The 17206-nt window shown below is 39.1% G+C and overlaps 1 protein-coding gene across 2 annotated transcripts; it reads right to left on the reverse strand.

Moving 5' to 3' along the window:
- Positions 1 to 11088: 11088 nt before the first annotated feature.
- On the reverse strand, positions 11089 to 15765 carry LOC121747906 (probable boron transporter 2). Of its 2 annotated transcripts, XM_042142058.1 has the most exons (13): positions 15109 to 15764; positions 14689 to 14786; positions 14485 to 14567; positions 14219 to 14411; positions 14001 to 14139; positions 13570 to 13735; positions 13303 to 13469; positions 13022 to 13195; positions 12854 to 12949; positions 12632 to 12769; positions 12222 to 12541; positions 11875 to 12145; positions 11089 to 11612 (listed from the first exon to the last, which is right to left on the reverse strand). In XM_042142058.1, the coding sequence occupies exons 4-13, from the start codon at positions 14293 to 14295 to the stop codon at positions 11325 to 11327; spliced, it is 1836 nt and encodes a 611-aa protein (XP_041997992.1). In that variant the 5' UTR covers positions 14296 to 14411; positions 14485 to 14567; positions 14689 to 14786; positions 15109 to 15764; the 3' UTR covers positions 11089 to 11324. The 2 variants fall into 2 exon arrangements, with proteins under 2 accessions (XP_041997992.1, XP_041997991.1); XM_042142057.1 differs by having other exon boundaries at positions 14689 to 15765.
- Positions 15766 to 17206: the final 1441 nt, after the last annotated feature.

A 17206-nucleotide genomic window follows, 5' to 3' on the forward strand; every position in this document is an offset into this window, starting at 1 on the left:
GATGGATACTCAGTTGATAGATGATGCCGCTGACGATTCTTTGCCTCCACCTCCACCAAGATATGCAGTTCGAGGTCGTCATTCTGTCAGTCACACTGATGATGTCGATCACGATTTTATGCCTCCACCTCCACCAAGATCTGCAGTTCGAGGTCGTCACTCTGTCAGCCACACTGGTGGTACAGGCGAACACATCGGTCTCAGTGATGTCCCACATTCTCCACCTCGGTCTTCTGTGCGAGACGAATATTTTGGGGTTGATTTAGAGAATGTCGTTGTGCGAGAGACTCCTCCGTCTAGACTCTCAACCGCCAGAATCGGGAAGGGGATCCGTAGCTTTTTTACGCGGAAAAGGCGAGACAATTGAACGTATGCATTGTGTAATATTGGATTTCTGTATTTAGCAAGATTTGGACTAATGTATAGGGTAATATTTGTATGTACTTATATATTGAATAATGATGAAATGATTAAAAACTCTTAACTGTGGGAGCGTTTTTTTATAGGACACGCCGATGTGAGTGGCGTGTTTAAAGAGACGCCTACTTAATTGGCGTCTTTTCACTTTAAAACGCCAACGTGAATGGCGTGTTATTACTGAAACACGCCAACGGGACTGGCGTGTTTGTTCAGAATGTCCGCTTTCGGCGTAGAAAAAACGAGCAACGAAAAAACTAACTTAAAAACGCCAATGGCGTTGGCGTTTTTAAATAACACGCCAACGGGAATGGCGTCTTATTAAAAACGCCAACGGGAATGGCGTGTTTGTTCAGAATGTCCGCATTCGTCGTAGACAAAACGGGCAAAATATAAACTAACTTAAAAACGCCAATAGCGTTGGCGTTTTTAAATAACACGCCAACGGGAATGGCGTCTTATTAAAAACGCCAACGGGAATGGCGTGTTTGTTCAGAATGTCCGCATTCGTTGTAGAAAAAACGGGCAAAATATAAACTAACTTAAAAACGCCAATAGCATTGGCGTTTTTCACAAAGACTTACATTCACAAAAACGCCAATATCTCTTTATTTGCCTGTTTTCATTTTCATTTCTACTAGGAAATAATAATTCAGACATCCAAATACTTAATCATAAAGACTTAAAATCAATGAGTTCAAATCAAATGAAAAAACATCAATATCAAATTACAGTAATATCAAGAGTTCAAATTAGTTCAATCGTCACGACGTTTCCGCATAAACAGACGCCGTATCCCCTTCCCAATAGTAGATGTAGATCTAGGGATCCTTGAGGGAGGAGTATCTTGAACAACAGCGTTCTCAAGATCCTCCTGCACAGACGACCGCGGTGGAGAAGCGGGGACATCACTGAGGCCAATATCTTCTCCGGTACCACCGGTATGGCTAATAGAATGACGGCCTCGAAGTGCAGAGCTCGGTGGAGGTGGGTCCTCAAAATCGTCATCGGAGTCGTGTACGAACTGAGATGACGACTCTCCGCGGACGGTTTTCTGCTTGGTTCGTCGTTTTGCCTTTTGCCTTATGGGTACGTCCACGTCCATTGCAGAGCGCTGCGAAGGAGGGTAGTCCATCAGCTGAGGCTCCCCGGATATCTGCAGTCCTTCTTCAACCATCCTCGAAATGGTTTCCATATCCGGACAGAAATGTCCTGTCGCAGCTCGGCCACTTAGATAGTGACGTATTTTGTGAAGCGTCTCCACCTACAATTTTTCAAAGTTAAGTACATATCATAATATGAATTTGAATAAGTAATCAGGGTTTAGTTAAGTATAAATAATGTACCGTAAAGTTATGAGAAGATGCGGTTTCGTGGAATCCCTCTTCAGCATGCACGCCGGGTTTGGTTAAATACACCACAGTGATCTGGCGAAACCAATTCATATATTCTTCCGTTGCAACAGGCTCAGTACTGTCCTCCAGATCAGTCCATATCGTAAAGTGTCTGTTGTCCCACTCCTGTATATAATTGGCGTGCCATTGAACCCAATTCCGACCAGCTTTTCCACGGCGATCCTGTTTCAAAAAATCAGAACCGTGGAACCGGGGGAGATCCGGGATATACGGTTGGACAATCCCGAATTGGCGCAACACTCGGTGTGGCAGGTGTGGCTCAGCCAGATTCCAACAAATAAGCGTTGTGATCGACATCCATATAGGACGACCGGCATCACAACTTTCCGGCAACTCCCGGTGGAGATAAGGCCTCCAAATAAACTACATGTGATACAAATTTTTCAAAATAATTTCCATAAAAACAAAAAACAAAAAACCAAAAACATTTTATAAATATATGAAGTACCTGATTAGGATGCATCATGGAGAACTGATCTCGGAAATTTTCAACACAATGTCCGGGTGCTTTTACATATGACGCCGGGCCATTCCATCTAAAAAATTTAAATTATGAGCGAAGAACACGAAAATTGATGAACATTAAGTTTAAAAACGCAATTAATGAACAACTTACGCGCTTGCACATGGTAGATAGTCTGTATGCACGGGATCTAGCATCCTCGGTCTAATATTTGGGATTCTCTCCCAAGCCCAAAGTTGTAATAGAGTTAAGGCTCCCCCTACATCCGTCCTCTGACCAACGGCCGCTTCACACAAATTGTGGTACAAGCAAGCAAGCGTCGCCCCACCCCAGCTATATGTAGAACACCGTTCTATATCCATGAAAAAGTGTAGGTAGAAGAACGGAATTTTATTTCCGGTGGCGTTGGGGATCATCAGACCACCAAGTAATAGCAGACAATAGATACGAGCCCGCTGAGCATATATGTAGTGTTCGTGGTCATTAGACAGCTCAATCCTCAATTGGCGCGATAAGCTCGTCTGCTTAAAAGCCATTTCCTTCAACTCGGATGCTTCCGGTATGAATCCTAGAAAATCCATACACCTGTCCGTCCAATATCCCGCGTCCGTCGGGGGGATGTAAGTTGTCAGAGCCTCTCCATCAACTTTCAGGCCCCATAAGACCTCCACGTCTTCCAGTGTCACAGTCGCTTCACCGACTGGAAAGTGAAACGTGTGAGTCTCTGGCCTCCAACGTTCAATCAGAGCTGTGATAAGATGGTGGTCAATTTCTTTTGGTTTACCACACCTTAACATACCCCCAAACCCCATCTGGTCCACTATTGTCAAGACATGTTGCTGGATGGGAACATCCCAAATTTTTCCTTCAAATCGTCGGCAGCGTACATCTTCGGATGGAACTCCTGCCCATATGTTGTTAGAGACGTGTTGTCTCTGAAAATATAATACAGATGGATCCGCAGGACCACATGCAAGCCGACGACGAGAGGTTGAAGATGATGCCATAATTTACCTACATAATTCAAATTCAACAATAACCAACCATAACATTTAATCCAATTTCATAAACCAAATTCAACAATAACCAACCATAAACCATTTCAATAATTAGATACAATTTAATCCAATATCACAAAATTGAACACCAACATCAAATAAGCAAGTTACCCAACATTGCACATTCAAAATCATAAACCAATTCACCTACACAAAATTAACAATTTCAATTAACAATTCGCCCAACCTACCAATTTCAATTTTGCCTAACCTAAACAAATTTAACAATCTAAACTAATCAACCAAAACCCACATAAATCAAAACAATTTGCCCAATTTTTTAGCTATAAAAACCCTAGGGTTTAGGCTTATAATCAAATTTATACACAAATTAACTTAAACCCAACACAATCCAACATAATAATCAACAATAATATCATTCAACCAATCCAAAATGCATAATATTTCTACTCAATTCACAACCCATTACAAACCCTAGCTATCCACCAATTACTATAATTATGTAAAAGGTAAGCATACTAACCGAATAAAATAGATGAATTTGGGGGAGAATAGCACCGATTGATGAATGTAGGCCGAAATCACGGAGAGAAGGCGCGCAACTGGAGAAATCGCGAAGGCTGTGTGTTGTGAGGTTTTCGCGATTTGGGGGAGGAACGCCTGGTATATCAGTCTGATTAAACACGCCACTCAGAATGGCGTTTTTCATGATTAAGTAAATACGCCACTCCGGTTGGCGTCTTTTACAAAACGTCAATATGTTCGGCGTTTCAACAAAGAAAACACGCCATTTACAAATGCGTTTTTTTATTTATACACGCCAACCAAGTTGGCGTGTTTAATCGTAATTACAATCCGAGAGCATACACCCAAAATACGGCACAAGTATAAAACGCCATCATCGTTGGCGTATTTACCTTAAAACACGCCAATGACGTTGGCGTATTTACTAATAAAAACGCCAATGTGGTTGGCGTTTTTCCCATTTGTGGAATAGATAACAAAATGGGTACATTTACGTAATATTTAGTGTAAACTCCCCCATAAACCCGATTTTTCTCTTCTTAGCGGCGTGGCAGTGCTCTTCCCAGTCGATGGAGAAGGGTTTTTCTGCAAATTGAGGGATGTAAGAGCACCCGCAACGCGTGCCGAAACCGTTCCGCGTGCCGTTCCGCCGGAACGGTTTCGCCGCGGAACGCGTTGCGGCGCTGCATTCCGCTCCCGTCTCGTTCCCATTCCGTGCCGGGTGCCGACGGCACGTAACGCGGCACGGAACAAGCCGCCACGCGCCTGGGCGACGTGGCCGATCCCCGTGCGTGCGTGCTTCCCACTCGCCGGCCCGCGAGTGGGACACGTCAACAATGACGCAATAATTATTTTTTTTTTATAAAAATCGAATTTTTTTAAAATTTTTTTTTTTTAAACGGTAACATTACCGTTTTTTTAACTTTTTCTTAATTTTTTTAATTTTTATTTTTATTTTCTTATTCTATAAATACACCTAATTCATTCATTTTATACACAACTACACATCTATTCTTCCTACATCAACATCAATTTCTCTCCAATTTTCATATTCTATCTCTTCAAAAATGTCCGGCGACGGCAATTACGGTGGTGGCGGCGCCGGAGGGTGGGATCTCAACGCGTTCGGCGATTGGGAGACCATGTACAACACACTTGGTGGTTCTGGGTCATCGACGCCGGGCACGCAGGGGTCGGCGACGCCGGGTGGGTACCAACCACCCACTTTCGATGTGGATGCCTACGCTCGAGGCTCCGGCTCGCGGCTTTCCCAGGGTTTGTCCCAGATTCGGGAGGATATCCCCGTTGAACCCACTCAGGGAGAAGGCCGAGGCGGTGGAAGCTACAGGGCTGCGTCTGAGGCACCCGAGGAGGATGAGGAGGAGGAGCCGGAGGATCTGGGCCGGCATCCCTACACCAACGAAGAAACAAAGGCGGTGTACACCGCCTGGCTCACCGTCTCATATGATCCCATCGTCGGCAACCAACAAGCCGCCAAGTGCTTCTGGGAAAAGGTCCGTGATGTCTACCACGAGACTAAGCCGAAAGGGGCCCGGAAGCGCAAATATACAATGCTTCGTGCTCACTTTGGCCGAGTCGATTTACAGGTCAAAAAATTCTGCGGGATCTACTCCACCGAAGCGGCGCACTACCAAAGCGGAGCTTCGGGCGCCGACATACTGAGGGCGGCTATGCGCGCCTTCCACCAGGACACCGGTGTACAGTTCAAATATGTTGATATTTGGCAGCTCGTCAAGGACGAGGAAAGGTGGGCCGGTGGTGTCCGCTCCAGCTCGGGATCAACCTCAAAGCGGACGAAGCACACGACGAGCGACCAGTACTCGTCTGGTGACACCGATGCGCCCAGTGATCGTGGCACGCAGGAGGTTGGGGTTACGGCCGCCGAGTACGAGGGATCTAGCCGTGGGCACCGTCGTCCGCAAGGGACGAAGGCGGCGAAAGCGGCTAGAGCGAGGAAGGGCCGAGGAGAATCAAGCCAGTCGGCCTCGGGATCGGGCTCACAAGGAGGCTCGAACACACTTATGGTGGCGTACATAACCGCCACAATGGCGGACACTTCCCGCTTCTCGTACGCCCAATACACGGCCTGGTGGAACGGAATTGTGCATATGGCAGGACTACTTGGTCTTCCCCCTCCCCCTAAACCTCGACCGCCTCCGGAGGATGATTCGCCGGCGGAGTAGTTTTTTTATTTTCCCACGTTTAAGTTGTAATTTTTTTTAATATTGTGTGTTTTTTAATGAAGTATGTTTGTTTTTTAATAAAGTATGTTTGTTTTTTAATAAAGTGTGTTTATTTAATTTAATTTAGTTGGAAATAAAAATAAAAATTGAAATAGAATGAATAGTAATTTAAGGAACGGTTAAGGAACGGTTAAGGAACGGAGGGTTGCAGGTTCCGTTCCTTAGTTAAGGAATGGAGTAAAAAAGTACAGTGGAGCCCTCAAATAGTGGTTTAAGGAACGGTATAGGAACGGTATAGGAACAGCGTTGTGGATGGCCTAAATAATTTTTAGGGTTTGGCGCGGTACATTTAAAAAATAAAGAAAATTAAGATACCAAGTGGATGTTTTCACTATAACCCAACTCTAAGGCCATCCGCAATGGGCGGACGATGGCACGCCCGATGGCGCGCATCGTCCGCGCCATTCATCGTCCGCCCCCACTGTGGGTGTGTGGCATAGGTCGCGGACGATAGTCGCGGCCTATGCTTCGGGCGCGACTTAAACCGCGGACGATGGTCGCGGACGATGGCCATCGTCCGCGACATCGTCCGCCACATTGTGAAGGTCGCGGACGATGGCACACGGTTTCGTTTTTTTATAAATAGCGTTCATTTGTAATATTTCATTTCACACGATTTCACCTTCGAAACTTACATTTACATAATTACTACGAAATGGATTCAAGCCTCAATAGCCCTACGTTTAGCGGAGAGGCGCATTGGCCGGGTACAGAACCCGGCGATTATCGTTCGTTCGGCGACAACACCCATTACGATCCCGATTTCAGTACGGAATCGTATGGGTTGTCTGATATAGAGTTGTTGCCGCATCGGCCGATCCCGCCCCCGCAGCGACCGGTGTTACGTGTTATTTAGTCGTTTTTATTCGTTTTTTTTACTCGTTACGTGTTATTTAGTCGTTTTTTAGTCATTTTTTTACTCGTTACGTGTTATTTGAAAACAGTTAAATTAATTAAACAAAACAACAAAATGATGATGTGTCACGTCATAGGGCGCGCCTTAGGGCGCCCCACTGCAGGTGGAGAAGGAGGAGGATAAAAATGCTGACGTGGCGCGCCTTAGGGCGCCCCACTGCTGATGGTCTAAAATAATATCAACCACGCCAACTAAGCACAATTCACTTGTTAATACATTTTTCTTCCACCAATTATGTCTTTAAGAGTTTCATGTAATATTTTTTTCTTACAACTCACACAAACTTCACTCCATATGTCTTGAACTCCCAACCTATTGAAGATGTTGCGCTTCGTGATCGTGGATTTGAGTAATCTTAGTGTGTGAATTTAACTAATTTGTGTAAATTTGAAAATTTGTGTAATTTACTTTCCCTAACATGTGACATGAATCTCTAATTATGCAATAGAGCACATTCTTTTCACAATTTACCACTTTATTAATGGCCCTAGAGTTTATCTATCTAAAGCTTATAGCCTTATACACAGCATACTTTTCTACCCCACGTTACTAAAATATAGCTATGGGTTTGAAGAAATGGTGGTGATGGTATTATAAATATTGGAGTCGACTTAGTATATATATTGGGAATTTTTATGTTAGTATTTTAAATTGCATGAAGTGAATAGGATTCATTTTTCCACCCCACGTTACTAAAATACAGTTACGGATTTAAAATATAAATTTATGTGCAAAATAAATTTAATTAAATTTGAAGAAAATAGAAATTTTGTAACATCATATTCTAACTGATTAAATTTTTTCAAAAAGGGACATAAAATGCGAAATAGCTACTAGTATTGAGGTAGGTACTAGGCCCATTTAGATTTACCAAATTCTGTAGCTGGGCCGAAATCATCTACTCACACTATATTTTAACTATCAGCCCAATTAATAAAAGTAATATCCAGCTCGTTCCTAATTAGGAGTCTCGTTCTGTCACTTCAATTGATCTATATTTTGAATTTTGGATTCACTTTTACTACAGATTGTAGATAGATTCAAATTTTCTAACTCATTCCACTCACAATTTATTACTCCATTTGTCCACAAAGAATATGCACTTTAGATTTAGCACGGGTTTTAATGCAAAATTGGTAAAATAAGAGAGAGGTAGAGAAAAAAGTAAATAAAGTATTGTTAGTAAAGAATTAGTCTCACCTCATTAGAGAGAAAAATGTTTCTAAAATTGGAAATTGCATATTCTTGTGGGACGGACTAAAAAGTAAAGAGTGCATATTCTTCTGGGACGGAGGGAGTATAAACTAATAATTCATCATGTTCACAAAATAGTGATATCTTTACATTTTCATCCTTCCACCAAAATTAATCTCAAACTAAAATTGAAAAGTTAGTCCCAATTTATTTTTATCTTTTTTCTTCTTATTACTATATCCACATTTTCTCGTTTGCTCTCCTACTTTACTCAAGTTATCTCTTTATTTCTTTACCAATTTCACATTAAAATCTGCGCCGTCTACTATAAGACTATATTGGTGGATGGAAGCTAAAGATTATATAAATATGAGATTCACATTCTACTACTAGTATTTATTCCACCTGCCCATACCGAACTCAACGAGGACTCTTAATTGCGGACATAGGAAATATTAGTACAATAGTGGAAATACTACTACCTTTATCCCCTAAATATATAAACTTTTGAAATGGCACAAGTAATAATATAAATTGGTAAAGTAAGAGTGAGATAGAAAGAAAATGTGATTAAAGTATTGGTAGTAGAGAATAGTCTCACCTCATTTAAAAGAAAAAAATATCTTACATAAAATGTTTATAATTTTAAGGAATAAATAAAAATAAAAATAATTCATATTCTTCACGAAATAGTATTTTACTCGTTTGATGATTCAAGTAGATACTATACTTTTTGAAAAAAACAACCTTGGTAGTCTATGTTGCAGGATCTATATTTCTTGATATTTGATCTCCATAAAGTAATGTATATTTCAATCTTTCTAGCAATTAACAACAGGATAAGAAATACTTGCATATTGATGAAATAGAAGATCTGACTTGGAATTCAAATGCCATTTTTCTTTCCAAGTTTAATATTGTAAACCCAACTATTGTACGAGTACTATACAAGAGAGATTAAATTATATACCAAATATTAAATGATATCTTACATTATCCCCATTTGTCGATTCTTGTTTCTAAGTGTGGGACCTGATTAAATTATTTAGAGTAGTTCGCCTAACTCATGATTATAGTACTTATTACCCCTAATTTTTATTTTTGTTTGCAGATGGATTTTTTTGCAATTATATAACTATCAAATCTAGTGGCACAGAAATTAGTCAAAAGTTTGAAGATGGAAATTTTGATGTCTAATGACTGATTCATTTTAATTTGTTAGTATGCGATTTGGTGTATTATCTCAGTTATTCATTTGGAGAAATTTAAGTATACTTTTTTTTAATCGAATTATGAGTTTTGCATTTTGACCCTTTTCTCCTCTTCATATATTAGAAAATAGTATAATTTTGTCGAAATATCATAACATATTCTAATAATCTCAGTATTTCTTAAACTTAAAAAATATAAAAATGTAGGTATTTCATGTTTATCCAAAAATAATATTAGTAATTATATTTTTCTTAAAAAATAATGTAGCAACTCCGCCTTACCAAATTTCTCATATTTCAAATATTTTATAATTGGAGGATAAAAAATGTTGTTACTTGCATGATTCAATATTTCAATATAATACTACGAGATATACATAAAACGACAAAAATCTAAGATATCCTTTGAGCGTGACATAACTATAAAATATGGAATCATGTTTACCTTATCACTTTATAAATCAACTATGAATTATTTTCTTAATCGATTAGTTACCTAACTCTATGATGTCACTTACCCAAAGAAACATTTTTTTTCAACTAAGTAAATAATATTATTATATTTTTTTATTTCATCTTGTTGTCATCTGATTGTATCAAACATCATAGATAAAAAAAAATTAGATATATGGGATTAATAGAATAATTTTTAATAAATGAATAAAGTGTATATTTTTTTATTAAACCATGGGAATATTATTACGAATGTGTGAGTTTTTTTATTGATGAAAACATGGTGAGAAGGTGTTTAGTGAGTTCTAAAAGAGACAATAATGTTAGGTGTTAGGACATCACTCCTTGTTTTTGGACAACTATTGCTCTTGCATTCATATTCCACCAAATTGTGTTCCCTACTCTATCATTCACCCACTATAATTCTCTCCCTTTTTTTCCCTCGTGTATACCTTGGATTAATATTTTATTTCATAATATCATAAATATTGTTAAGGTATGAATCGTATGATGATGCACCGAGTCATCGCTCTAGCTAGTAAATGGACTATATTATGTTCACTTTTAAATTCTCTAGCAATTGTCGACTATAGCAAAATATGACACTTTTTAAATTCTCAAAAATGTCAATTTCACATTCATTGTGACTATGGTTTAGTTGTTGTTTACCTTGTATGCTTTATAGTTTTTTTTTAATCTTCTCCTTCGGCTTGGAGATATGGCAAGACCACTACTTTTTGAAGGAAGAGATTGACAGATAACGTCAGGATGTGTGTTGCCCCTTTACTTGTAGTATTTTCTTGTGTTTGCCTATTGCTTTTTTTTATGGAGTGGTATAGTGTTGTTTTATTCTATATGTTGATTTTATTATTTTTTTGTCATTTTTTCTATTCCGAACGATTTCTGTTACTAGTCATAACCATGGCTCGAAAGTTTGGTATATGAAATGTATCATTGTATTGTAGTTATATGAAATGATTGGAATTGATAAATATTCTTGTTGCAATTATTTATGCCATGCCTATTATTGTTGCTATATATCGATCTTATACATTTGTGTGGAAACCAACTTTGATTTAACAATCAAAGTAGAGAGACAAGCAAAAAGTTGAGGATTACATGTTGTGCAATATGTGAAAGAAAGGGATTACCCAATCTTTGGTGATTACAAGATAAAAGACAATCAACATGTGCATGTACATATCAACTACTTTTAACAAACATAATCTTGACAAATTTATTTAGTTTATACTACCAATATATTTGAACAAAGTATCAAATAAATATCTCCCACTTTTATCATCAACTCTCTTCTGCCCATGAGAGAGTGAAAGTTGTGTACAATGTAGAAGACATATTAAACACAATAACCAAATAATTACTTAAGTCTCTTTAGCATATAAGGACCTCTCAAGCACCAAAACGATAACTAACGGAGATAGCTCGATTACAAAGACGTTGATCCACGACTGGTTTGTCCAAGAGGGCTCGGGGTTCGATTTACTTCTTGTCTACCATTCGACCCCGGGCTCAGCTCCGATCTTATTTCACTAAGACGTGGACTCTGCGCCCTCTCAGGCAGCCGCGGACTGTATGCAGCCTTCATTTCCTCCAGAGGTGATTGTGTCGAACTTGTGACCTTTGGGCTGCGACCAGAGCGTATCTCACCGCGACTTCTAGTAATCATCTCGTCCAACAACTCGCCACTGTCAAGAGTGATGGCATTGCCCTGCTCCTGAATGCATAAAGCCAGTAAAAAAAGGTAGCCATGTTATTGATTTGTGTTACCTTCTCATATACATCCCAAGTTAATCGATTCGTATTTCTTTTTAGTTACATCCTAAGTTAAATGAGTCATTTTCTTTATTGACAGAAAATCAACCCTTTTATTCCCTCTCGTACTTTATTTCCTCTCACTTATCTACTTTTTTTCTCTCTTCACTTAACTCAAAAACATCCCTTTAAAGCTGAGATAGGATTATGAAGCAAAGACTTACGTCGTAGGATAAGTTGTAGCTAATTGCGGGGGCTTCTTCATACTCTGCAGCATCCAAGTCTTGCAGATGAGCACCTTTGAAGAACTTAGGAAGCAGATACTGGCGAACGGGAACGAGAAGCATGATCAGCAAGGGGAAGAGGACGCCGGCTATGGGGATCCACGTTATTCCAAAGCATAGAAGCAAGTAAACCGTCTGAAACAAAGTGAAGAACGCGATTGTTCTGAAAGGCACCGTCTCCACAAAGGTCGCGTGATACTCCTCTAGCACCCTACATCAGTTGCAAAGAGTCAGAGAAGGAGAAACGAAAACAAAATACGGGCATTCTTGAGTGTGAAGATCCTCACATGTATCTCCGACTTGGAGCTGTGAAAAGCAGCAAGATTCTTTCCCAGAACTGGTTTCCTGGCAAGCTCTCGATTGCCATGAACGCGAAATAGCCCCAGAGGACTGAAGTGGGGATCTTTTTCAAGAGAGGCATGGCAGCGAGACAAGCTCCGACCATTAAAGCCTGAAGCAGATTGCTGAGGCGTTGCTCCTTAACTTCCACGGGGAGAAGATCATCGACATCCTTGTCCACGTCAAATATGGCATTATCGACTGGTGCATCCATGTAGCCATTAGTGGATGCGCGCTGAATGGTAGAATCTTTCAGCTCCTTCAATCCCTATTCGGAACAGTGGATAAGAATATGCATTTGGCGTTTAAACATCTCAAAATGATGCATGTCGTTTCAAAGGAATCGAAGGCGTCATACCAGAATAGTGGGAGTTTGGTACACGAGGGGAGTCTGCATCTCTGTGTATGCTTCTTGCATGCTTCTATACAGCTGAGATAGATTGGCATTTTTACTGATGCTATCTCGAGCAGTTGACACGAGCTTGTTCCTCAAAAGCTGTTTTACGAGAAACGGGGAAAAGCCATAGCGTGAGATGAAACATATCTGGTCATACTATTCTTCGAATTCTGTGAAATTTACCTGATGTTTCAGAGTGGCCAAACTTTTCGTGTGCATTGGGGACTGCGGAATAACTCCATTGGCGGGAGGAATCCCGATTAGACCGCATATTATCACCTAGTCCCGCAAAATAGTATGTTACTTTCATGAAGGGATAAGAACACTTGAAAATCTTGATCTGCAACTTACCAAAAGTCCCAAGAGAAGGAGATCATAGTGATACGAAGATGGCTTCTTCAGATTGAACTCTTTCTGCTGCGCGAGTTGAGATGCAACGCTATGATCAAAGTAATAAAGCACAGCTATCATTGTGGCAGGAATAAATGCTCCAATAATATAAAGTAGTGGCACATCCCCCATGTCCTGAGACATAAAAAAGAAACGGAAAGGAAACAGAGAGAGATCAGTGGCTTGGATACGGGGCTTCGTTCACTTTTGTAGCTACTTCGAAAGGATAAAGGGAGAAGCACCTTGATAACTGTCCAGTTCGCGTATGTACCATCTGACCATGGATTTGGGCTAATAAGTCTTCTCGGTATCCCTTTTGGAACATCGTTAGCTGGTATGTAAGACAAGCCAGTCCACACGAGCACCATCAGTGGGACACCATAGTCCGCGATAAATCCTCTAAGCCATCCTATAAATTGAGCTACAAGTTAGCACACTCGGGCTATACAAGAACAGCGTGAAGTTTAATGTATTCTCTTTATTAATTGCATTCGTGATAGTTAGCGCACCTGTACCATAGCGCCAGGATCTAGCCTTACGACTACTCAATGCAGTGAGAAGAAGGCCAAATGAAAGCACCAAAGCAAACATTCCGTTTCCAAAGCGCCAGGAAGGTATAAGTGCAGTTGCACTTCCATTTCCCCGCTTAGGAATGCCAAACTCCTCCACGACTCCCTAATATAAGTCAGATTTAACAATCTTGATGAGAACAACAGATAAATAAAAATCCTCAGAGTAGTAAGTGAAAATCGCAATGATAAGCAAAAGATACTTGAACATAAACCAACATTATCAGACTAGATGATTGACTAAATTGGTGCTACGATTCATGAGCACAAAATTTCGGGGAATGCTTCGTATTAGAAGGCAATGAGTGTTGCTAAGCATATATGCTAGCTCATCTAGAAAAAAAATCGAGGAAGGGTACAGCGATGCTCACACGAATTGCTTGCTGCATAAAGAGCATTGCGATTAAAAGACCAAACAATTCACCAGCAACACGCGTAAACCGATTGATAATAGAGCAAGCACCTAAGATAGCCAGCAAGAAAAGCAAAATGGATGTCCACACACATATCCTACACAAGACAGTTCATCATTCAATACAAAATTCTTAGTCTTTGTGGTCTTGATGTGTAAACAAATCGAAACTCATACCATGCCGTCCAGGCTAGGAACAGCTTCTCCCCCAAATCTTTTCGATCTTTGGCAAAATCGAACATGAAAGTGTACATTAACACCGTGGGCTCAGCTACCCCAAGTATAAGCAGTGGCTGTCCACCTATGACAGAGTGGATCACACCACAAAGTGCAGTCGATGCAAGTGTTTGCACTGCTGTCAAAGTTCCATCTGCAGCAACACCGAGTTCTTTTATTACATTTTTGCAACATAACAAAAATTCAGATGAAAAAATTGCCCTTACTGGTGTTTCTCTCCAACTGGACACCGAAAGATATAACAGGAATTGCCGATGCAAAAAAGATATATGTTGTTGGAGCCAAGATCCTACAAAAAAGAGTGTTGACTTAACATAAAAAACTCTTTGAAACAACACTCACAAACACAAATCAACATTTCTTCTCTTTTCACAGTGCATTACATTCGAAGCATGATCAAAGACACGCACCTGATACCGGCACCTATCCCGCCACTCCAATCTTGTTTGTAGCACAGAAGCCTCCCTTTGAGGTCATTTTTAATCCCACGAAACGGAACAAAGGTTTCCTCCATGAAAAAACACCCAAATTTCCCACACAAAGTATAATTCAACACCAAAAAAAGGTACTCGAGAGGCCAATATCACTAAAACTATATTTGCATAAGAAAGGCTATGGGCAGAAGAGCATAAACTACTTGATTATTGTAAAAAGTTGGCATATATTGAATCCATGTATAATTTGAGACCTTTCAAGAGGCCCATACTTTCAAGAATTAGAAAAAAAAAGGTTACATCCTGCTAAAAATTTGGAAAGAATAGTTTGTAAGTGTTCAACAAAAAATGAACAAAAGAATCACAGAAACTGGTCAAGAATAATCCTAGGCTTACTTGTATTCCATGTTTGTAGCAGAAAGAGAAACAATTCTAACGAAATGGATGCATTGCTGATCAAGAACAGAGAAACTGGACTAACGGTTGACTGAAATAATGCTCAGATCCATCATATCAACACTCAACTTACATCAAACTAGATACTTTTTTAACCATCAACTACTTCAAACCAAGATGCACAGACCCAAAAACAAGAAGCTGAGATCAATTTACATGGTATGAAATCCCAGAATCCCAATATTCGAAAAGATTCAAACTTTGCAACCAGAAAGGGGAAAGGAGCAAGAATCAAGCAATTTAGCGAGACCCCATTGGTGGAAAAGAGCAAGAATCAATTTTTTTGTGGGAAAGTGAGAATTTTTCCCCCTTGAGAGAAGTTAAAGCACAATTTGCATGAACAAGATTGAGGGAAGAGAGGTGATCTGATGAAATTAGCGAGAGCCCATGCTTTCTCAAGGAGAGAGAGAGTGAGATTCGGGAAGACAAGTGCTCAATTAGCAGTGGGATTCAAGGGTAGCAAGGAAAGAGTCGAGACAAGTTTCATACAATGTGTGAATGAAGATTATAAATGAGCGAAACACACACAAACACGCACAAATGTCCTTTTAAGGTTTTATTTAACTGTGTAAGCGAAACAAGTGTGAGGTGAGAAAGCATTTAAATAGGTAGTTTTCAGACGGAAGCATGCAAGTACATTAAATAGAAGATTACAAAAATTACTATTCTTGATAAAATTGCCTCCAAAAAAAGACATAAACCATCGTAATTTGCTGGGTATGTATTCATCTAAGACACAGAATATTACATGTCACATATTTACCTTTTTGCGGCGAGGAGGCTGATTCTCTGAAACAAGCTTGTAATATTATGCGTTTTGCACAGAATAAAACCGTTTTAAGCTAATTTTCTTCTAGCTTTCTTCTAGAATTTAGTACTCCACATTTGATTCTTGGAGAATAAACTTTGGTTTTACAACCCAGAAAAAAATATGGAAATTGAAGTCCTGGTTGAATCATCCTATCAATTTACATGACAAAGATGTTTTTAGTACGAAACAACGTTGTTTTGAGGTTTAACTATATCGACTTACACTTTTCACAATGAGTTCTATTTTGTTAAGTTTAAAATGAGGTTGTTTTCTTAAAAAAAATTCCGTTATTGTATCTATTAACATAATGTCGTTTGAGTAAATCGGACGATTTTGCCCATGTAGTCGGCAAATCCGATGGCCGCACCAGCTTCAATTTAGGGGAAATTTTTTAATAAATTGGAAATAAATGTGTTTCATTACAAATTTCAAAGGTTTTAAGCAAATTGTGCCAAAATTGAAGGTGAAATAATCCTAAATTATGTAAAAATATAAACAACCAAACCTAGAATTGCAAGTTGATTGGATTGTATTTTAGATTTAGATGGTGCACGCTAAACCCTTAAAAAACATTTTTTTCCTAATTTGGGCAAAATGTGTAGATTAATTAGGAAATAGTATGTTCAATATTTAGCTAGGCTAAAAATGTATATGTTGGTAAGCCTGAAATGAATTTATGATTCTACAATTTTTAATTCAATCTAAGAACTCAATTTTAGGTGTATCATGACCATTGACTTACATCGAAGTTGGGTTATCATTTTGATATGTGCACAATTCTTTGTACCAACAAATTACAAACTTACTAAAATAACTGCTACTATCTTATAGAGTTATAGTAAGATGAATCAAGATTTGTATACAAATTTATATTTCAGTAACGCAACTAATTAGTTTTAGCACTTTAACGCAGTACTCTCTTTTTATTTCTTTCTAATTTTGGTTTACCTTATGAAGAAGTATGTCTTCGTGACAATTTGACATGATACACTTTCAGAGAAAATTGGGTCTGAACAACGCCTAAAACAACTAATGATTTGATTATATAGGCATTCAATAAAAACTTATAAATTATATATGTAGTGTAGTTCTAGTTTTAAATCCTAAGGTACTTTTAATATTGAGATAACTGTCTTAAAAGTTATTAACTTTAACCAAATTCCGGTTTTTTTCCACGAACTATAAATTTGGCGTATAATGTCACCAACTTTGCCGGGTTGATGGTAT

Source organism: Salvia splendens, chromosome 9, assembly GCF_004379255.2.
Source record: "Salvia splendens isolate huo1 chromosome 9, SspV2, whole genome shotgun sequence".
NCBI classification, from domain to species: domain Eukaryota; kingdom Viridiplantae; phylum Streptophyta; class Magnoliopsida; order Lamiales; family Lamiaceae; genus Salvia; species Salvia splendens.

Coding starts and splice junctions, on each gene's coding strand:
- LOC121747906 (XM_042142057.1), bottom strand. CDS start 14,792: ATGGAGGAAACCTTTGTTCCGTTTCGTGGGATTAAAAATGACCTCAAA. Junction 14,140..14,218: donor TTCCTAGCCTGGACGGCATG/GTATGAGTTTCG, acceptor TGTCTTGTGTAG/GATATGTGTGTGGACATCCA. Junction 13,736..14,000: donor TTATGCAGCAAGCAATTCGT/GTGAGCATCGCT, acceptor GACTTATATTAG/GGAGTCGTGGAGGAGTTTGG.